The sequence below is a fragment of the Culex quinquefasciatus genome, chromosome 2 (genome assembly GCF_015732765.1).
Source record: "Culex quinquefasciatus strain JHB chromosome 2, VPISU_Cqui_1.0_pri_paternal, whole genome shotgun sequence".
Classification (NCBI taxonomy): domain Eukaryota; kingdom Metazoa; phylum Arthropoda; class Insecta; order Diptera; family Culicidae; genus Culex; species Culex quinquefasciatus.
Window position 1 is genome coordinate 154,423,609 of NC_051862.1, and position 23,803 is coordinate 154,447,411.

The window sequence follows — 23,803 nt, forward strand, 5'->3', positions numbered from 1 at the left end:
AAGTAAAACTCAAAATATTTTTTTCAGGAATCGGAGTACGTTGAATAAATTGAATCAAATGCAATGAAACTTTTTTGCCAAAAGTAATTGTTAAATTAATGCAACCTTGGTAAGTAGCATTATTGATATTTCTTCTTTCCTCAATATAATTACATTTATTTACGTTCCTTTTTTCAGTTTATAGCCGAAATTAAGATTTTTGTATTAAATTACTAATACATTTCACATGTCTATTTGCAGCAAAAGGTTCACTTTAGTGGAAATTCTGTGTCCAACCACAAGGAAAATAACTAAACCTGAGACCATTGTAGATGATGATGACTTATCGGATGATTTCACAGTAATGGTAAGTGGATACAACACTTAATTTTATACAACGTAATAAAAATATAAGCTTAAAACTTGGTGAAAATTTTGCTCGGTTTATATTTTTAGGGAATTCACGAGAAATTTAACATCTTTTTTAAATATGTTTTACAAAATTTGTAAAATGTTTTTTATTATTTTTTTAGATTTATGCGACGTAATTTTTTTAAACATTAATCAAACTTAACATGTTTTATAATAACAGTTAATAAAAAGTTTTGTTTTTATGCTTTTCAACAGTAATTTAATAACTTCATGCTAAAAAAACAAATTTATACAAAACGTTAAATTTTTAGGCAGAATAAAAGCAAAAATAAAAAAACTCTGCATTAATTTGTGAGGCATTATTACAAAATTTACCGCAAATTCAATAAAAATATTGCTAACAACAGCTAATTATTGACTACATGTACGAATATTTTACTGTATTCAAGTAAGACATTAGTTAAAATATAGCTAGAAATTCGGCCCAGCCCAGATAATTAAAAAAAATATATCAACACTTACATAAATAATGTCTAATTAAGAAATGTTTTGTTACAAACCACTAATAATTTGCTGCATGCAAAAATATTTCGGTTGATACAACGAAAAAAAATGGTTGAAAAATAGTTGAAAAACATTTCCCAGCCAGTTTTTAACAGAATATTCCACAATATTTCAGCTGAAAACAAGAAATTTTTAGTTAATTTTCTGAAAAAAATATTCTAGCAGTCGACTGCTAGAATTTTTTTCGGCCATTTAACCAAAAAAAATGGCAATTCCAAGTATTTTTTTAGTTAATTTTAATTACCGGTGGTCAGCAATTTCGGGTTAACAAAATCAACAATCGATTGTTGAAAAAAAGCTGTGTAAAAAATTAACCCATACTTTTAGTTAAATTAACCAAGATTTTCTTAGATTTGCCCCTGCCGGTCTCTCCGTGTAAAGAAGGCAAAAACATCAGTCTTTTTAAAACATTCCGCAGGTTATTTAACATGGAGCATAGGAAACAAATTTGAGCTCAATCAGAGCAATTACAGCAAAACAAATTTAAAATTTTGATTCAAATTAACACAATAAATGCGATATAACATAGTGAAATATCTTACTCATTTTAAGGAACTTGTATCACAAAATTGACTAAATATGCAACTCTATTGCATCCTTTTCGCCTTCTTCCAAGAAACCAGCACAATTTTCCACAAGCAAATTCAACGAAAACCCTCACCCAGGTTCGCTACACCGTACAGAGTATCTCACGTTGCAAAGCCGTGAACAATACGCGAAACGAGACGCGTGACTGAGTGCACGCTGCTCAAGTAACAAGCAGCACTGTACCGTTCGGAAGTAGCTGGGAGGTGTCGAAAGGTGCGGAAATATCTTCCTTTCATCAAGGTGTGTGCCTCTGAAGAGAAACAACAAGACACAAGGACCTGGCTGCACTGTTAAAAATTGTCTATCAGTTTTGAATTACTTTTTTTCTGTATGCTAAATTTTGTCATTTAGTTTTTGATAAATTAATTTCGAAAAAGAGTAGAACTTAACCAATTATTTTCTGTTGTCTACCAAAGCTTGAAGGTTAGGTTAGTTTGCACAAGTTCGCTACACAGGATGATGGTGAAGAAACGGTAATTTGATATTTCCTTCGTTTACAAGCATGCTCTTCCGGGGAGAAGGGAGCCTTGGCTGCATAATTCCTGGCGCTTCCTTTAACGCCGTGGTGCGATGCCAAGACCAACTTTCGTGCCTTATACCGAATGGTGAAAGAATGTAAACTAATCCCACTTACATGTAGCTGCTGCTGGCTGTCGTCACCCATGCGGCTTAATAAAGTCGTTCCGTGCTCGTTTCATGCCCGCAGTTTCGCAAGTTTGATTGCTTTGCCCTGAACATCTGAGCATCGCTGCGACAACATGGAGACACTTGGTACTTTATAAGCCTTCCCCTCGTTTGTCATGCGGGTTGCCGCACTACAGGCGATTAACTGCTCGACAAATATCCCACCGAACAGATCCAAGTAATTGCCAGCACTTAGCAAGTTAGTCCCAACTAACCTCCCCGAACTCCATCTCAAGCGCTCAATAATTCACCAGTGCGGGTAGTTTCTGTTTGATTAATCCCCCCAAAATGAAGACACAAAAAAAACAAACTCTCCGCCCACCTCATAAGTCAACCGCCGCCCACAAGTTGCCATCAATTACCGGGCGTCATAAATTTATTATTCATGTCCCGGGCCATATAACCGTGTGTACATGCCATCATGTCGAATTTGCCTTTACGATCGTCAGGCTTTTTTTTTCTTCCTCTTGTATGCTACTCAGCCTAATGCACAGGTGGAACCGTGGTTTGTCAGTTTGTGGAGTAATATTATATTGGGGAGCAACAATTTGAAAGGGCTTAGTGGCCACAAATAGCAACTAAGCTCAACTGAATCCCGCCAAGTCTTTCACCCTTGTTACTCTTGATATTCAATTTGTAAGGTGGGGAGGAAAAGGCGTTTTCCGTGGGTTTCCTCAGTTACCTGCATAAATGGAGGAATTACAGGCCAAAAAAACACAAAACGTTTGTCGTGCATTAGACGACTTTCGCTTTGGTCGTCGGTGATACGTGAAACGATTGATTCCCTGATTCGAAGGGTGAAAAAAAGGTTGTGATATCTTTCTAATGAAATTGTAAAGTTAAAAAACTACAACCTGCAGATCTAACAGTTTTTTGTTTAAAACGATCTTAAAACAAACAAAATACTTATTACCAAAAAATTTAAATTTTCATTGGAAAAAGTAGTAAAATCGATTGTAAACTCACATTGCATCAAGTCTGTTTTTGCAATTCCATCGTGAAACTACTGAATTATCTTGTCTTTCTCGAATGTCGAAACGGCCTACTTTTCTCTAACACAATGGAAAATTCCTTTCAATAACAGTGCTGAAAAGCAACATTTTTTCAATATTTTTTTAACTTGAACGATGAATTTACTTAACAAATAATTGTTTTGACATAAAATTAAATTCAAAAAGCATTTCTCGAAATTTCAAAAATGTTGTTGTCCGACTCGGTAAACCTCGTTGTAATGATACTTTTTGCTGAAGTTTTTTTATAAGAGTCGAATTTTGAAATTTAGATTTATTTTTGCCTTTTGGTTGATATTTTAATGATGTTTTTAACGTTATAATTTTTTATTTTTTTAGTTTTTTTTAAGAAAATCGATAATTTATCATTTAAATCAAAAGGTTTAAAATTCAAAGTACGATTGTGACGACCCGTTACAAAGCAATCAATTGTCTGTTCGCTTTAATTCAAATACTGCGGATGCAGAACACCCTTTCATGCAGCAAATTTCACAACTCAATTTTCAGTATACAAAGTTGCAAAATGTGACCATCTTAAAAAGAGAATCAACCAAAAAACTTGCCCCATATAGCACTTGCAGTTCCCGATTGAGTCATGATGCAATTTTGGAACTGATTAACAGAAACATCCTCAACCGCACCTTCCCCCCCAAAGTAAGTGTGGCCTCCACTGCAATGGCGTACGACACCGCCAGGCTGACAGTTGATATGAAAAGAGGGGTCTTCTTCCGGCCGGTTGTAACCAAATAAAGTTTTCAAATTTGCAGAAGCCACCAGCACGACCACCACCCGGCCACATTCCCGTCTAGACCAATTTACCGCATTTTATATCCCCCCCTGCGGAAAGTGAAAAGTGAAGCTCCAAATTCCTGGAAAAGGCCCGGCAAAATAAACATTAACATTCGATGTTGTCGCGGTCGCACCAAGGCAAAATGTGTGTGTTGCAAAACCGCGGTTCAGGGTTCCTTTCCGGTCTCCAAACTCACCGTTTGCTCGAGGAGCAGGGGCGAAAAAGAGTGGAAATTTTTGATAAATGTAACAGTTCCTTTACGAATTTTGCAACTTTTCACTGGGCCACAGCGGAAAACCGCATTTTCCCGGTTTGCCAATTTCCCGCGCGAGCGAACCTTCTCGACTCCAAGTCGGTAGTGTCGTCTTTGCTTCTTTTCACTCTTGCTGATACACACGAAAAACGGCTCTTTTATTTGATTTTTATTTCGTTTCTGTCAATTCAATTCAATTATTTTGATCGGTTCTTTATGCTTGCGGGTTCTGCCGAAATTCGTATGAAGACTGTATAGACGTTTTTTTTCCTCCAGCTATGTAAGGAAATCCTGCATGCGGAGGACTATGAAGGAGCTTGGTGGCCAAGAATATTCAAGACTGATTTCTGGTGGATTCACTTCGAGCACATATTTCCTGTATTAGGTATGCACATTAAAGTAAATTTAAAAAATCAACAGCTTGCATTAAATTTTGTTTTTGTTTTAATCAGGAATATTATCATAAAGCATTTGAAGGTTAAATCTTCTTTGTTTTTCCTATAAATTTGTGGTTTTTACAACGAGTCGCAAAATTAGGATTTTTTCAGCACAAGATACAACGAGTTGAACGTCCAGTGCTTTTAAAAATTTGAGCTTTGTAACGAGTGTCATACCATATTTTTTGCAATTGAAGACGTTGTCAAATTTAATAGTACCGAAGTTAAAATTGTCGTTGAAAAATATATATGAAAATTACTCTCTTATATTTTTTGTTTATCTAGTTTTACAGGTATGATCTCTTGCAAAAAAAGGGCGTACAATTTCGTATAAAAATCGCACTTCAAGGAATATTTGGATTGAAACTGCTTATCCTGCTCACATAATCGTAAAGAAATCTTTACTCTCGAGTATCAAATTTTCCTCAGGCAACTAAAAGTCCTGATGAAACGCAATGCAGCTTGTGGAGTGCGATTTTGAAACATATTTCCATATTCTGGCCCAGAGAGTTCTAAAAAAACAGCTGGCATAACCGGATTATGATAGATGTTTGTATCAGAAACAATGTTGTCATGCATAAAAAAAATCCCTAAAATAAGTTAAAAGCACTATATGTTTCTTGTCAAATCGTTTCTAGGAGTCACACTATTAATGTTCTGACTTCAATTTGAATCGTGTAGTCTTATCTTTTAATTGATGTGATGGTTTTTTTTGAGATGGCAATTTTTTAAATTTTATCTCATTTTTTGTCGCACAAACCAAAAGGATCTTATTAAAAATTCCCACTAAACACTTTTTTTGAAAATTAGTTTTCGTTCCTTAAACACAATGCAAAATATAGTAATTTTAGTAACATAAAATTCGCTAATTTTCAAAATTCAATATTAAAACCAAATTTTATCATTTGTATTATTGCAATAGATACACTCCAGACTCAATTATTCGATTGCCATGGAAATAGTCCAGATGATCAATTTAATCGAATTTGAATAACAAAACAAATATGAACATTGTTCCTGACCAGCGATGGAATAATCGTCATCAAAAGAAAATCTTTTGACGCTCATCAAGAGAAAAAAGAAATCAAAAGGTAGCATGGCTCTCCTCTCTCGCTTACGAGAGATCGGTAAACGAAACTACTACATTTGCAGGTGTAACGAAACACGTCGACAAATGACCCGTCACTTTTTGTATTCAAGTGGTGCTAACAATTGAATTTACAAAAAAATCATCAGTTGTTTGATTTTTTGCGAAAAGTTCGAGAGCGATTTTCTTTTGTGTATTTAGCCTTCTATCTCTCTCTTTCGCGGGTAAAGAAAATTCGCATGCGAAAAAGATTTTTTTGCGATTATTTTATTCCTGATCCTGGCACAAAAAAAAACAAAAGTCCAAAGGTTTCATGAAAATCACGATAATTCCTTCTAGAATATATTTAAGATTTAAATTTAAATGTACATTTTTTAAGTACAAACAAACTCTTATAAGAACTTGTTGAACTATATCAAACTATAATCAGAAGCTCAGCAAAAATTCTACACTCATATCTCACCACTAGAATAAGTAATAGAACCAAATTTACTAATTTATTGCTGAAGAAAATAGCAATAAATTTTTCTGCAGTTTCAGCAAATTGATATAATTTTTACTGAAGGAAGAAGGTTTTTATTTTTTCATTTGTATGACCTTGTGTTTATGACCTCAGTGAAAAACTTTCTGAAAATTTCAGAAGTGTCCATTCTTCAAAAACATGGGACCGATACAAACCTCAGATTCAGTGTGTAAAAAGTCGATATAAAATCAATGCAAATATTTAGTATTCAAATGTTTTCTCTCCCCACATTGAAATTTTCCTAATATTTCAGAAGGCTGAAAATAAATAGCAAATAAAATTTAAATATTTAAACCTTTCAGGCCTGAATTAGCATTAGCATTAGCATTAGCATTAGCATTTGGAGGACGCCCCACCACCGGAAGGCTCCACAACGCTTATCCCACTGTTTGGTGTGGTTGTGTTAGACCCTCATCCGGAATAATAATCCAACACGGGAGATACCATGTCTTCATCTTTTGATGAGTGTGTAATACAGCCCAGGGCATAAGGGGGTCCACGCCGGGTCCAAGCTATCCTCGGGGAAATGACGGAATGTTAGTAAACATCTATCTAAAGTGCGCAGGGACCCCTACGTCACCTTAGTGGTATAGATGTTTGTAGGGAGGTTTTGGACTCAATGTTAGTAGGAGAGGTAGAACCCTAGGATACACCCCGAAAGGTATTGCGGGCGAATCAAGTAGAGTTAGTTTTTTAATTATTAAACATATACTTGTGACTGTATAGTGAAAAAGATGCATGATTTATATTTTTATATTTAAAGCCACGGCCGATATAACGCGACGAAGCCGTGCATGATTAAATTGACTGTAATATTACTGAACTAACTTTTCTTTCATGTAAAAGCAATGCTGATTAAACACAGTTTTAACGTGTTTGCTGTTAAACTCAAGCTACCGACTGTAAGAGTAAAGAGAAGTTTATATTTTCCTTTAAACTATTGAGTGTTTAAGCGAAATTCGAGATTATAAATGATTTAACGCATAATTGGAATCTTGATTTTAAACTCTTACAGCGATGCGGGGAGAACATTAATTATTTATTTGTTTTATTTAAATGTAGTTGTTAGAAGTTAATTTAAAACGACCGATTTGAAAAGTATAATTAGTTAATTTTTCATTTTTTTGTGTAATGGGATTAATCAGCATATTTGATATTTTTAAATAAATACAATAACAATGGAAAGTCCTATCTAAGTTTTTAGCTCCATCATCTGTGAGATTCGTCTAGTTTAAAATGCAATAGTTGAGAAAATGTCTATCTAGGTATTAAAATATTGTTGATTTAGAATCGATTCAGTCTTAGACAGCCGGCTGTGGAAAAACTGAATCACTGTTGAAACTTGTGTGAAAATTATTTTGGTTGATCTCCTTTCAATTTAAAAATTCGCGTTAAGTCAGGCAAATTTCTGCCATTTGATACCAAACTGAATTAATAAAATAAACAAACAAACTATGTTGCGTCAAGAATAACCAATCAGCAAAAATTAAAATGCTAAGTTAATGTTTTGTTCCTATTGCGAATCAAAATTATCGTGATTGTGTTAAGTTAAATAGTGCGTTGTTTCAATTAAATAAATATTCAAGAAAAAAAAAAAAGAACTAAACACGATATAAACTTTCACAGTTTTTAATAAAGATAAATGCTCCGTTCTGGCATCCCTGCATAAAAACACACCAACACCGAAAAAAAAAACTCAGCAGCATATAGAGCGTTCTTTTATTACGTAACGCAAAAAATAGTTGTATGGAGCGTAACACTGCCTCCGACCCCCCCACTATTCCCCAACTGCGTTACGTAATATAAGAACACTCCCATAATCTTCTCTCTTTCTACTGTGTGCTCATCATGGAGCGAACTCACCGCGCACTCCAACAGCAAGCAGCACCAACACACCGCGCTGTTTGTGGTGATGACGATGATGATGACGACGAAGCACACAGCAGCAGCAATGACACATCTCTCTCTCCCTCCAAACCTTCACGCAAACTCCGGCCGCGTGGCCACACGGGCACGCACACGTACAGGTCATCCGCGACCAAAGCCCTGATCTGAGGTACAACACACAGAAGCGCAAAGTCGTCGCTCACTCTCTCGCTCTCCTGCCCTCCACGCTCACACACTAAGCCAACCGGCTTTGCTTGTGCCGAATATCATCGACCAACCGCGTTCACACACACTGAAAACTGCGGCTCTTTTGCCTGTCAACACCAACACTATTGCGCGACGCCGATCAAACAGCACCAACGGAACCGAAAAATCCGGATTTTTACGGCGGAGGCCACCCTGAATCGATTGATCTCCCGGCTTCCCGTGAGAAACAGAACCGACCAAGCTAAAATACTCATCAAAACACCGAAAAATCCCTTCAAAACATACAAAACAAAACGGACGCGGGGGAAACCGAACCAAACGCGGCGAACGCTCACACACTGCACCCAAAATAATCTTCTCCTTTTCATTATTTCTAAAATAATTAAATCTCCTGCCACTTGTCTGTGACTCCCCGCTATCACCAACACACACAAACATTCTCCCTTTGCTGAACTGTCAAGCGCTCCAATCAAAGGGCAGAACCCCATTCCGGAAGCGAGCAAGCTTATCAAAAAACACTAAAATCAACGAATTCTGACAAAATTTCACTTAAACTGCATGCTTCCACGTAATATTATCACTTAAGTCACATTTCCCCCTGGAACCAATTGCAAAAGGCCACGAAAAACACCGATATTTTAACGAAACTGCGGACGCGAAGCAAACGTGACCGATCACGTCGCCAGTGCAACCACCTTTCAGGCCTGAATTTTCTTAAAAATATTTTTTTAGATAATGATTGGATAATTATTCTTATGACCATATACAAATTATAGGCTAGTTTTGGACATTTTGATTTTTGGGTCATATAGAACAATCAGGCCTAAAAGGGGTTAAGAGGAAAAAAATTAAAAAATCGATTGTTAACTAGGTATTAAAAATACAAGGTAAATGTTTTTTTCTTTTTTAATCAGTGCCAATCAGCTTTTACGCTTTAAAAAAAATAAACTAAATTTAAAATACAAAGATAAAAACATTTGAAATCCATTTTGAATAGCTTTTTACAAAGGTTTATCTTACAAATGTGTGCCTATTTTCCTTCAGAACCAAGTAAGTGAAATTTCATCACTGGCCAAAAGAAAACACAAAACAATCACATTGCGTGCCATGTCACTTTCAGTATCTTTTTGCAACTTATTTGCCCGCTGCGCCTCATCATCGTAATCCCTGTTATGACTATAATATGAGAAGATATTGTTCTCCCGATCTTTCGTGTAGTTAGAGGTGGTGAAATCTGGTTTGAATATGGTCATTCAATTACTTTTGCACATCGTCATTTGGATATTTTTGCATGTAATTTCCCTCCCACTTTCTTGTTACAACACTCGGTAATGAAATTACAATCGCACTCCTTCCTACACAAACATTTCAAAATTAGCTTGTAAACAACGAAATCACCTGACCGGCTTCCCGGCGGCAACAATCCACCCCCACCCTTCTCGAAGCTTTTATTTCTGTGTTCGTTCCAGAATGTCACATAAATCAAAATTTATTTCCTACTCCCTCACTAAATCCAATTATGATGCGCGCAACATCGCGTGGGCTGCCGCGCGAGTTCCGCACAGAGGGGGATTGTGCACAGACAGGTGCATCCAAAGAAAGGAGGGGAGGGGTGATGTTTTCAGGTTGCCCACCTCGTTGGACGGCACCACATCAGCCTACCACACGTGCCTAGGGGAGAACGTTGTAAATTGGGACTCGTCACTGCCACGAACACTCGTGCAAAGTGTGCCAATTGCGAGGGTAGAATCATAGCTAATTTTTGAGAGTTCGAGCGAATGCGACGTATTACAAACATCTACCCTTAAATGTCCCTCCAGGAACATGTTGTTACCACAAAACTATCGAACGGTGTATTTGTAGCCGTTCTACAAGATACTTTCTCGGTGACACACCAGGTACTACCGGCAACTGCTGACGGAACGTGGATTCCGGTGGAAATTTCCCTTTCCCAGCTTAAAAATAGTGCTCGCTTTTGCACGTCCCCTCTTTGGCGTCCACAATCAGCACTTTTTTGTGTCCAAGTTGGTGGTGATGATGCTGGAAAACGTGTGTTCCATGAAGGCCGGCCCTGGCGATGGTAGAAAATGTCGTTTTCCAAAACGTGACCCTCCCCCCGATCAGGAGCAACCGTATGCAGCAGAGGTTGACACAAACTTTCCTGTGTCTGCAGTTGAAACTCTTACGAAATCAAATCCGTTGTAGTTGTGGGTCACGTGGCACTGCAGTAGCAGGTCAGTTTGTTGGAGTGGTGCTATCTTAGCGTATTTGTTGGTGCTTAAAATGACAGTGCCTAAGCGGTCTTCTTCAGCTTATTCGTGAATCAAAAGGAAATACGACCCTGAAGAAGATTGCATGACGCGTCGAAACGTTACAGAAAATAGGGAAAATGAGACAAGATTCAATGATGGTGACAAGAAATCTCAATCCTGGTTGATTGTCGTTGTCACAAGTGGAGGTGGTCGTGCAATGTAGTGCACAAGGATAAATACTAGTCGGGGTACAACAAGGATAAGGATAATACGGTTTAAGGCCTGTCACAGATTGGTACTCCAGGCTACACAACCAAGAACTTGAGCCTGGACAACGTGAGCCATGGGACTGGTAATTTGCGTCGTTCAGATCTGTGGTAAGGACTGAACATGTGACTTGATAGAAAACGTAATCTTCAGTGACGTAAACCATTTGAGTATCGACTATCTAAAAAACTCTCAAAAGCTCTTTAAAACAAACTCACCACTGGGCGACAGCGGAACCGGCTTCTGCTCAATTTCGCTGCCCGAGGACGAGTTGTTATTGCTGGACGGGCTGAGCGGAGGCAGCGCGTTCCCGTGTGAGTCCACCATCGTGTTGTTGTTGTTGTTGTTGCTTCGGCTGGAGCGTGATGTGTTGTTTCGAACAGCGCCACCGCCACATAGGCCGGACAGATCGAGCCGCGATCCGGACAGGTGTGGTTCCCGCTCACCGCGACGACACTTGTCGTTGTCTAACTGGACCTGGGAAGGGAGAGAGGGGGTGGAGAATATTGTTAGATACATTTGAGATTTGAAGAATTGAAATCAATTTGAGATCCAGGAAAACTACTCGAAATTTTGAAATTATGTAATGTATCATGCATACTTGCAGGCGTTTTAAACAAACTTAATTCGAAAAGCTAGAGAAATAGAATCCATTGAATGCCATTTCACTAAATCTTTGGAAATAATTTGTTTGGTTTCTAACATACTAAACAAATTATTTCAGAAGATTTAGTAAAATGGCATTCAAGGAATATTTTTACTCTAGCTTTTCAAATTCGTTTAGAATTTGTGTTGCAAACTCTTTTTTAACCCTTTTTAGGCTGGTACAAATTTTATTTAAAGTTCCCCCCCCCCCCTCGCCAACTTCCAAGTTGGCCCGAAAAATCAGTGGCAAAATAATATTTTTTTCAAAAAACTTCAAAATTTCAATGGAAATTTAAGTGCAATCAGCTGAAATCAATTTAAATTGCAATTCCTTGTGTTCAGAATCATTTTTAGCATGTTTGGGTTGATTTAAAACTCTTTTGAATTTTTGAAAATATTTGATCTTTTGTATCGCAAAAAGTTTGTTTTCACTAAAATTTTTGTTTTCGTCAGATTTTACATTTTTTGAAAATTAATTATTGCAAAACAATTGAACTAGTCAAATCAAATCAAATTATTCGCTCTACAGCATTGCCTTGGCGTTCTCGATTGCGAGATTCCTATTCGAAACTAGGTGTTCGAAGGCTTGATTGTTGAGGCAATTGCAAACCTTTTTTTACAACTTAGCTTCCATCCACCCCGAGATTCGAACTGACGACCTTTGGATTATAAGTCCAACTGCCTAACAGCGACTCCACCGAGGCAGGACCCAGGGAGACGACTCCTACACCTGGACTGAGCGAACGACCTAACCTTTTTAGGTTAGTCCGGGGCCAACATTTACTTCCCGTCCGACGGAAGGCGTGATCATACAAATCTCGTTTGGAAAAATGCCACCGGGACCGTCTGGGATCGAACCCAGGCCAACTGGGTGAGAGGCAATCACGCTTACCCCTACACCACGGTCCCAGTGTACTAGTGTAAAATGCATTTCAAAACACTTTTTGCATTCAAATGTTGAGATTATGGCTTGTTATTTCAATTTTTATACAAACTTTGTGGAGGCCTTTTCTATGACCAAAGAAGCCATTTTGTGTCATTGGTTCATTAATACAAGTCTTCACACAATTTTGACAGCTGTTCATCCAAAAATGGTACGTAAATATTCGAAAATCTGTAACTTTTGAAAGAATTTTCTGATCGATTTGGTGTCTTTGACAAAGTTGTAGAACTATTGAGGACTGTTCAGACAAAACAGATTGATAGATTTTTTTTGCCAATTTTAAAATGAACTTTTTTTTACAAAAAAAAAACAATTTCCCAAAATCCGTATATTTTATTTAAAAAAAAATTATAAGTTCTAGAGGACGAAAACCAAAAGTTATAATTTTTTGAATAAGTGTTGAATAATGTTGAAATCAGGATTAACATTTCATGAAGGCCATATATTCAATATTACGCCCATTAAAATGTTAGTTTTAATTCCAAAATTATCAAAATATATTGATCGAAAAAATAATAAAATTTCGCTAATGGTTTCATTTTTCAACATTGGAATTGGACCATTAGATGCTGAGATATTTGCATTAGAAAATGTGAGAATGTTTGGATGAGACTCAAAAAACTAAAATTTTCTTGTTTCTTTTTTTTATTCGCAATATTTTAGCAACCAGAGCTGCAATCTTCAATGTCTCTGAGGTAATTTAATTGGTATTTTTTCTGATTTTAAAAATCGAAAAACAAGATTCATTCAGTTCAAATTAAACTTTAAGTGGCTATATCTTGAAAACAATGCACTTTATATGAAAATTTGTCAAGTACTCTTCGATTGCAAATTTGATTTTACATTAAAAACTGAAGTCTAAAATAAATTTTGTATTGTTTCCAAAAACCTTTTTTTGTTCAAGAATTCATAACTTGGTGGACATTTTTTTGTCCATACTTCTCAATGGCTCAAAAGATGCGGTTCTTGTTGTCGCCTAAAACATATCAAAAAATTAAAAAACAATAAAAATACGGTCCTGGGAAAATTGTTTTTTTATGAATAAAAGTAAATTTAAAAATCGTAATTTTTTCCAATTGCATTTTTTTTATAGTCCTCATCAATACCTACAACATTGCCGAAGACACCAAATCGATCAGAAAATTCCTTCAAATGTTACAGTTTTTCGAATATTTACGTACCGTTTTTGTATGGACAACTGCTAAAATTGTATGGAGACTTATATAGTTGAACCAATAGTTATAGAACCAAATAAACAATATAAATTAAATCCAATTCCAGTTTTAATGGAAAATTGCTCAATAATTTAAACATTTTTTCAAAGTTTTATTAATTTTTTAAATATAAAAACAAAACTGGTGCATATCTTATTTTTATGTTCCAAATTATGTTCAAAACTTTGGTCAAATATGATTTTGTCTTGGATATAAAAGAATTATGAAAAATATCAATCATCAGCATCTGAAAATTTGAGTTCAAAATTCTAAAAAAATATTTAGACTTTAGTTTTGAAAAAAATTGCAAAAGTTTTTCAAATAATTTATTTAGAAATTAAGAAATTATTTCCATTCTGATATTTTTTACAAGACTATTTTTATATTTCCGATGAGGATAACTGAAAGCGAAATTTTTACTCAACTTTATGTTACAACTGATTGTTATCTTTTTAAAGCAACATTATTGATTCTACTACATTTTGTATCAAATCTGTACTTCTTGAAATTCCTAAATGCATTGTAAATACTTGAAATTTATATTGAAAAGAAATAAAAAACTGTGATTTAACTTAGTAATATTTTGTGTTTTTTGCTGCTTAAAAAAACTTTGGAACACATTTCACCATTTCTTCAAAAACATTCCTCTTGTTAATGTTCTTCAACAGAGCGGTATTTTTATCAAATTACATTCAAACTTGTCTGTTCCGCCTAGAATTTGTTTAAATGGATAGGAAACCATAATACATGGAATTATTAATTACATTATTTTCATGTTCATTCTGGATTGACGAAAACCTTAGAAATCAATTGTAAACTGTTTGTGATGATAATCTAATACTGATTTTACATTTTCTCAGAAGCATATTAAATTACACCTGTGTAATTATAGTTGCAATCAAATACATAGTTATGAATTGAAAAAAAAAAGAAATAAAAATTACAAGGCTGTATTGCGCCAATTGACAACAGTTCACTCAAGATTATTGACTCAAATTTCTACGTCCATGAAAACTGAAAACGCGTGAAAAAAAACTCTTCTTCCACTTACAAGCCTCCAAACGAAAGTAAAACCTGTAAAAAAAGGCCTTACCTCAACCGCAACACGAGCTTACAGCAGGCAACAAAAAAAAAAACCTCAAGCTCGATTTCATTAACAAATCTGTTTCACAACCCCTCCCCCTGCTGCTCATCGCCGTTCGAAGGGGAAGGTGAATCAATTTGCCAATATCGGATTGACTGACTGTCTACTGCTTACTGCCGGCAAAAAACGCTTTTCCACACTTTACCTCTAGTGGTCGACGGAGTGTGAGAGAGAAGGGGTGCCAGTAGTAATTGTGCTTTAATTAATTCATCAGTTTCCCTTCACTTCTGACAGCAAGAGTCTCACTTCGGTCCCCCTCCCATCTTTGGAGCAAGAAGCTCGGGCTTGAGTTTGAGAAGTTGGTGAGGAACTGTGGATGGGTGTGGTGAGGGACGTGTGCCATCAATTGAAGGTATTTCAGTGACTTTTTGTTAAGAATTGAGATATTGTATTTTTGAAATTTTAAATTAGAAAAATAATTATAACTTCCAATATTGTTTTGGAAACGTTGAAATTTTTAACTGACCTAATTAAATCAATTAATGTTGCAAAACAATATTTCCCTTTTTCATCATACGCCCATTTACATTATTGGCAACTAGATTTTTTTTATACTAATCAATCAACAGATGGAGCTCCGTTGTCTAGTAGCAACTACTGCGGTAGCAGTTCAAGCTTGAACAGCGTCTAATCTAACGTGCATTATGAAGAAAAACCGGTTGTTTGCACTACATGGAATGCACTGTAGAGTTAATTACATGCTAGAGATGCAACATTAATGGCAGTGATTATGCGGAAATGATCTTGTTTGCTCGAAAGTTGTTTTGTTAGATTTTGCAACAATTTACACGGAGAAAAAACCGTTCCGAAAATCGTGAACAACGTACCACGAATTCGGGAACAACGTGATTTCTACGGTACGCAAACGTACCATGAACAATTTCCATGAACAAAATCACTTTCGTGAACACCTGTTCACGCCGCTAAGTCGACCAAACCCCCTAGCGGATTTAATTGGAACTAAAACTTTCGATTTCCTTGAGCTTTGAGCTTTTAAGCGTCATTGTATGGTAACAGCGCCATCTATATGTTGTCCGTAAATCAAAATGAAAGCTTTTGCCCTGACATCTGGTGGTCGGTATTGAAAATAAGAACTTCGTATTTCGTTTAGATTTGAAAAGTTATAAGAAAAAGAAAAACAGAAACTGCTGTTTATTTATTAGATGAAAATAACATTTTCGCCACAATAATTACACTATTTTCTTCTAAAAAAATAAATCCGCATGCCACTAAGTCTCGCTCAATCCGGTCAGGTTGGTTCACGTGAGTTTAGAGTCCGAAAAACGATTTTGGACCTCCCGGATCGTTTCCGCTTCTTCTCGACTGCATCACCGGATGCAGGACAGGGAAAGCAACTGCAATTAGCTTTTCCACTCTTCTTTCTGGCTAAAATCCTGGAACAAAAGCAAACTCGTTAGAAAACAACCAAGGAGCGCGGTTTTTTTCGAAATTCGACAAAAACAAACTTACCGGGAATGAATTGCCAGATTCCATGTCTTGCCGGCCAGGGCCGATTCGGCATTTGCCGGATGCGATCGCTTCAGGTCCAAACATAAAGAGAACGGAATCCGGGAGTCGCAGACCGTTGCAGCGGGCAGATTTTTACTGCAATAAATGAAAACATAGCCAAATAAACAGAAATGTAAACATGTTTATAAAAAATAACTTACCACAGATAGCAATTCGTAGTTTTTTTCCTCAAATTCCTGAGACTGGGGATGAGCAATTCTCCAAAAACGGTCCATTTCAGCTTGAAAATGAAAAAAAATCGCGACGGACAACTCGTCCGAACTTGTTTAGCTGGTTTCACAATGGCGACTGAGCTTTCAAGGGAGCGCGCAGTGAAAACGAAACGCGAAAAAAGAAGATTGTTCAAAAATTACGTAATGTAAAGTTTTTTTTATTATTCGAGGTAAAAATTTAAAAATGAACGAGAAAATTAATTCATTAATTGACAGATGAAATATTTTGATGTTTTCAATTAATTTTAATTATAAAACAAAAACTTGTTAACATGAAGAATTGGGTCCTCAAATTTAATTTAAATGGCTAGTTTGGTAGAGTTCTAAAGCCTATGTGAGAGCCCCGGTTCAATACATCATACAGAAACATAAGCTGCGAACCCATGATTCGACATTTTGGAATTTTGAAAGTCTGGAACGGATTAATTACCCCCATTACCCCAATATCGGTTTACCGCACGGACAACGTGGAAATAGGGTCCTTAAGCCATATGGAAATTTTTATGTGCAGCGGTGTAAAACACGATTAAAAACCATTTCTGATCACTTTTTTTCATTTTCATAAATAAAATAATTGACAAGACAATTTCTTTTCGATGGTCCCCTTGGAACGAGCTGTCAAGTAGGACCTTTTCTGTCAAAAAGAACCGCGCAGATATTTTTTTAAATTGATTTAAAAATCCATTTTAAATCCTTTGCGGTCGTGAAAAGGGTCACTGTACTTTTTTATTTAATTTTAGTGGAAAAAATCAATTGGGCCATAAAATGAAGTTTAAATTGTTGATTTTATTTTCACAACGATGGGATATTTCAGTTCGGCAATCAAAAATAAAATAAACAAAAAAAGTTTCGATTATCCGATGTGAGTTTTGCCAAGGCCTTCGGATAATCGAGTCTGGAATGTACAATGACACAAAGCAACCTTCTTGACAGCTTGTTCCATTGTTTGGGACCATTGTTGATCCATCGTGAAATGTTGTTGTCAATTTGTTTTTGCTATAAAATGAAAAAAATAAATATCAGAAATGGTTTTTAATCCTGTTTTTTACAAAGGGCTTCAGGACCCTATTTAAGCTTAATTTTAGGACCCAATTAACTTATTTTTGTAATTCAAAACCTTTCTAGATTATTTGTACCACTTAACAATTGAATCATAAATAAATATTTTAAAATAATTTGTAATCCGAAAGTTCGGTAATGGCTCAAATGTGGATTGATCATCGGAAACTTGTTCGAACAAGTCCAAAATCGTACCACACTACACGAGAACAAAAGACTGCGGTTCACTGGTGTGAGCGCAAGAAATGTTATAAAGCTCCTTAGACCAAAAACAGTCCACAGGTAGGTGGCGTCACAAAACCATGTTATTTAGGGCCATCTATTGGCAACTAACATGAAACATGAAAGCTTTTTTCAGACATAAGATTCAGTTCGTGCTTCATGAACTATGTGCACGATATCGTGTTTTTTTCTCCATAATATCATGAACAAGTTCACGATTTTATGAACAGCGAAAGTACGCGATTTCATGCACATTTGTTCACGAATTTCAGAACGGTTTTTTCTCCGTGTAGTTTGAATAAATATAGCACTTATGCAAACAAAAAGTAAAATTTGATTTTCTTTTACTGAGTTGAGAAAATTAAAAAATCTAAATTTGTAACTTTTTTAACTTTTTTGGGACTTTTTTTGTAATTTTTATGTGATTTTATGTTGATCAAATATCAAATTAATAAAGTTAATTTAAGAAATGTTACTTATATATAAAAAATCTCTAGATTTTTTTTTTATAACTACATTATGAATCACAACAAAATAAATCAAAAAGCATGTCTAAGTGCAGCCAGCACGAGCTCAGGAATGCAGTTGCGTTCCCCTCGATTTGGATTCTCCTTAGACAAACCGACTCTCGGGCACCCTCACAAAGGGGAAGGGATTTCTCTGGTGCGACGCAGTAAGTCCGTTCATTACAGTCAACTCGACTCGAGCTCTAACAGCCAGTACACGGAGAAAAAACCGTTCCGAAAATCGTGAACAACGTACCACGAATTCGGGAACAACGTGATTTCTACGGTACGCAAACGTACCATGAACAATTTCCATGAACAAAATCACTTTCGTGAACACCTGTTCACGCCGCTAAGTCGACCAAACCCCCTAGCGGATTTAATTGGAACTAAAACTTTCGATTTCCTTGAGCTTTGAGCTTTTAAGCGTCATTGTATGGTAACAGCGCCATCTATATGTTGTCCGTAAATCAAAATGAAAGCTTTTGCCCTGACATCTGGTGGTCGGTATTGAAAATAAGAACTTCGTATTTCGTTTAGATTTGAAAAGTTATAAGAAAAAGAAAAACAGAAACTGCTGTTTATTTATTAGATGAAAATAACATTTTCGCCACAATAATTACACTATTTTCTTCTAAAAAATAAATCCGCATGCCACTAAGTCTCGCTCAATCCGGTCAGGTTGGTTCACGTGAGTTTAGAGTCCGAAAAACGATTTTGGACCTCCCGGATCGTTTCCGCTTCTTCTCGACTGCATCACCGGATGCAGGACAGGGAAAGCAACTGCAATTAGCTTTTCCACTCTTCTTTCTGGCTAAAATCCTGGAACAAAAGCAAACTCGTTAGAAAACAACCAAGGAGCGCGGTTTTTTTCGAAATTCGACAAAAAACAAACTTACCGGGAATGAATTGCCAGATTCCATGTCTTGCCGGCCAGGGCCGATTCGGCATTTGCCGGATGCGATCGCTTCAGGTCCAAACATAAAGAGAACGGAATCCGGGAGTCGCAGACCGTTGCAGCGGGCAGATTTTTACTGCAATAAATGAAAACATAGCCAAATAAACAGAAATGTAAACATGTTTATAAAAAATAACTTACCACAGATAGCAATTCGTAGTTTTTTCCTCAAATTCCTGAGACTGGGGATGAGCAATTCTCCAAAAACGGTCCATTTCAGCTTGAAAATGAAAAAAAATCGCGACGGACAACTCGTCCGAACTTGTTTAGCTGGTTTCACAATGGCGACTGAGCTTTCAAGGGAGCGCGCAGTGAAAACGAAACGCGAAAAAGAAGATTGTTCAAAAATTACGTAATGTAAAGTTTTTTTTATTATTCGAGGTAAAAATTTAAAAATGAACGAGAAAATTAATTCATTAATTGACAGATGAAATATTTTGATGTTTTCAATTAATTTTAATTATAAAACAAAAACTTGTTAACATGAAGAATTGGGTCCTCAAATTTAATTTAAATGGCTAGTTTGGTAGAGTTCTAAAGCCTATGTGAGAGCCCCGGTTCAATACATCATACAGAAACATAAGCTGCGAACCCATGATTCGACATTTTGGAATTTTGAAAGTCTGGAACGGATTAATTACCCCCATTACCCCAATATCGGTTTACCGCACGGACAACGTGGAAATAGGGTCCTTAAGCCATATGGAAATTTTTATGTGCAGCGGTGTAAAACACGATTAAAAACCATTTCTGATCACTTTTTTTTTTCATTTTCATAAATAAAATAATTGACAAGACAATTTCTTTTCGATGGTCCCCTTGGAACGAGCTGTCAAGTAGGACCTTTTCTGTCAAAAAGAACCGCGCAGATATTTTTTTAAATTGATTTAAAAATCCATTTTAAATCCTTTGCGGTCGTGAAAAGGGTCACTGTACTTTTTTATTTAATTTTAGTGGAAAAATCAATTGGGCCATAAAATGAAGTTTAAATTGTTGATTTTATTTTCACAACGATGGGATATTTCAGTTCGGCAATCAAAAATAAAATAAACAAAAAAAGTTTCGATTATCCGATGTGAGTTTTGCCAAGGCCTTCGGATAATCGAGTCTGGAATGTACAATGACACAAAGCAACCTTCTTGACAGCTTGTTCCATTGTTTGGGACCATTGTTGATCCATCGTGAAATGTTGTTGTCAATTTGTTTTTGCTATAAAATGAAAAAAATAAATATCAGAAATGGTTTTTAATCCTGTTTTTTACAAAGGGCTTCAGGACCCTATTTAAGCTTAATTTTAGGACCCAATTAACTTATTTTTTTGTAATTCAAAAACCTTTCTAGATTATTTGTACCACTTAACAATTGAATCATAAATAAATATTTTAAAATAATTTGTAATCCGAAAGTTCGGTAATGGCTCAAATGTGGATTGATCATCGGAAACTTGTTCGAACAAGTCCAAAATCGTACCACACTACACGAGAACAAAAGACTGCGGTTCACTGGTGTGAGCGCAAGAAATGTTATAAAGCTCCTTAGACCAAAAACAGTCCACAGGTAGGTGGCGTCACAAAACCATGTTATTTAGGGCCATCTATTGGCAACTAACATGAAACATGAAAGCTTTTTTCAGACATAAGATTCAGTTCGTGCTTCATGAACTATGTGCACGATATCGTGTTTTTTTCTCCATAATATCATGAACAAGTTCACGATTTTATGAACAGCGAAAGTACGCGATTTCATGCACATTTGTTCACGAATTTCAGAACGGTTTTTTCTCCGTGTAGTCACCCTCTGATGCTAATGCAAATTCTTTGTCAGCTGGTGGCAGCCGTCAATAAAATCCATTGAGATAACAAAGGAATGCGTTTTCAAAACGCGTTGATGGCTATTATGCTGTGGACAGTGGAGTTTTGATTGATAGAAGCTATTGAAATAATCGTTGTATGGTTTTTGAAGTAGGACAAATAGTTGCGATTTTTTAAGTGAACTTAATTACTTCGAATGTAACTAATTGTTTTAAGTCAATTTGTTTTATTTCCTTCAAACTCCCTCAAGCTTAACCTCAAAGAACAATCTTTGACGTAACAGAAACCGCACGAAGTGCCATTGGCCATTTGGCCACGCGACAAATGTCCAAACCAACTGTCCTATACTACTAGATATCGCACGAGTGACCGCAAAGCTCCATGAAAAGTGCAAGTAACCAACGACCCCGCGTCAAAGTCCACCGCCAAGTAGTCGGTACAATCTCTTGCACTTATACGTCGTAGAATGGACAGCGACGGCAACGACTCATGCCCCTTAGTTCCAGACTTAAATGCTAAACAAAGCATAAAAAGGCGCGTTTATTTTTCCGCCCTGTGGTGGCCGGCTTTATCGGCGGTGAGTTAGGGTAGGTGAACCTAATTTGGGTCTTGAAAAGATAATTTGGTATTATTTTTAATCAATGACATGTTGTCCATTGATTCTTTAAGCCCATAAAAGCCTTTTGGCATGATTGTTTTGAAGTCTTCATACAAAGTACAACAAATCGACGAATCGATTTTGACAAAGACAAAGTAATTTATTTTATAAGTTTTAGCGGTCAATAAATGTAAACTTTCGGCTTATAGTCGAAATAAAGCCCAAATTTTAAAAATGTGTTGATTTGTGTCTACTCTAAAAAAAGATTTTTAAAAAGATCAGGAAATCTATAATTTTTTTAAACAGTATTTTTCTGAATTTGCTGAGATTGCCCTTACCCAGATTTAAAAATTAGAAGAACAAGATTTTATGGGTGTTAATAGCCCTTAATTTTTATCGATGATATTTTGTCAATAAATGTTTTGATTTTCTATGTCAATAAATGAATGTTTTTTGTAACTTTCTCATTTCTTTGATTTTTGTTGTATTGTTCCAAGTCACAACTCAACATTTAAATGATTGATTTAACCAGTAACAGTTAAATAACGTGCATAAATTTCATTAGCATCATTTATTTAATTAATTTATGAGCTTTAAACATACTTAAATATTTGTTGCCACAAATTCGTCAAATTAAGTTTGGTAGAACCAATATAGGTACTAGGCCTAAAATAGAAACAATTCATAAGTTTTCCAACAATTATGGTAAAAGTTAATTTAAATAAAAATATAGAGATAAATTGTTGTCTCTACTGAAAATAGTTATTTTTTATATTTTTTTTGTGCTTATGGGTTGATTTGAGTAGATGACACCTGTTTGCTTTAATTAATTTATTTTTTTAAGGAAAAATATTCAAGTTAAACGACATTTTTGACCATAAAAGGGCTTGCACCAAATAAAAAGTTGTAATTCAGCTAATTTTATTAACCGAAATAATAATCTTATCGCCGATAATCGTCGATAACTCATTTTCAAAAACATTCTTAAATCGATTAATTCAGCCATGTCATGTTAAATTTGAAATGCTTTCACTAAAAATATATTTTTTGAAAATGTAGTACGTTTCAAAGCAAAAATATGTACTCATAATTGTTCACAAAATACCGTATTTTTTTCGAAAATACACAAATTTTCAAATTTGCAACCAACGAAGCGAAGTTTTGTATGCTTTTTCACTTCTTTAATGTTTTTTTTTGAAAATTCAAAAAAAATCACAAAATATCGTATTTTTTCGAATATACTTAAAATTTCAAAATATGCAATCTGGGTATCAAACGAAGCGAAATTTTGCATGCTTCATACATACATTCAAATTGTAAATGCTTCATTAAAAATTTTGCGTCGTTTGATACCCATATTGCAAATTTTAATATTTTTACCGTAGTTTTTGTAAAATTTTAGTTTTTTACAAAATAAACTCTTATAAGATAAAAAAGCAAACATAATTTTTTTCTTTGTTTGATACCCATATTGCATATTTTGAAAGTTTAAGTACTTTCGAAAAAAATAAGGTATTTTGTGAAAAATTTTGTATTAAAAAAACGGTAAATTGTGAAAATTTTAGAATTTAACATACTCTAAAATGAAAAAGGATACAAAATTTCGCTTACCCACATTGCATATTTTTAAATTTTGAGTATTTTCGAAAGCATGGGTAGTTTGTGAAAATTTTAGTATTTTCAAAAAAAAAAAAAAACTCTAATAAAGTGAAAAGCATGCACAATTTCGCTTCGTTTGGTGCCCATATTGCAAATTGTGAAAATTTGAGTACTTTCGTAAAAAATTCAAGATATGGTTGAAATAATCTATTGTAGAAAGATTAAAAAAAATGAGTTATCGTCCATTATCGGCGATAAAATTATACAATTTCCAATTACATTTAATAGATTCTTATTTGTGCTGAATAAAAGAAAATAAAAACAAATACAAAATTAGATATCGCGAAAAATGATTGCGAAATTCTAGAGATTTACTCAAAAAAAATATATATATACCTCAATATGGAAGAATTTCTTCAAAGTTTATTTCATGTTCATAATAGGGTCATTCAGCCTAGCCAA

General features: G+C 35.3%; 1 protein-coding gene across 2 annotated transcripts in view; it reads right to left on the reverse strand.

The window, feature by feature from the left end:
* The window catches only part of LOC6036162 (dual specificity tyrosine-phosphorylation-regulated kinase 2), a 178,123-nt gene that overhangs the window by 43,645 nt on the left and 110,675 nt on the right, over window positions 1–23,803 (reverse strand). For both annotated transcript variants that reach the window (XR_005277073.1, XM_038252068.1), the window contains exon 3: window positions 11,119–11,377. Coding sequence is in view for 1 of the 2 variants with exons in the window: in XM_038252068.1 (XP_038107996.1) it covers window positions 11,119–11,377 (259 nt within the window). In the remaining variant the exon portion in view is untranslated. The remainder of the gene's footprint in view (window positions 1–11,118; window positions 11,378–23,803) is intronic.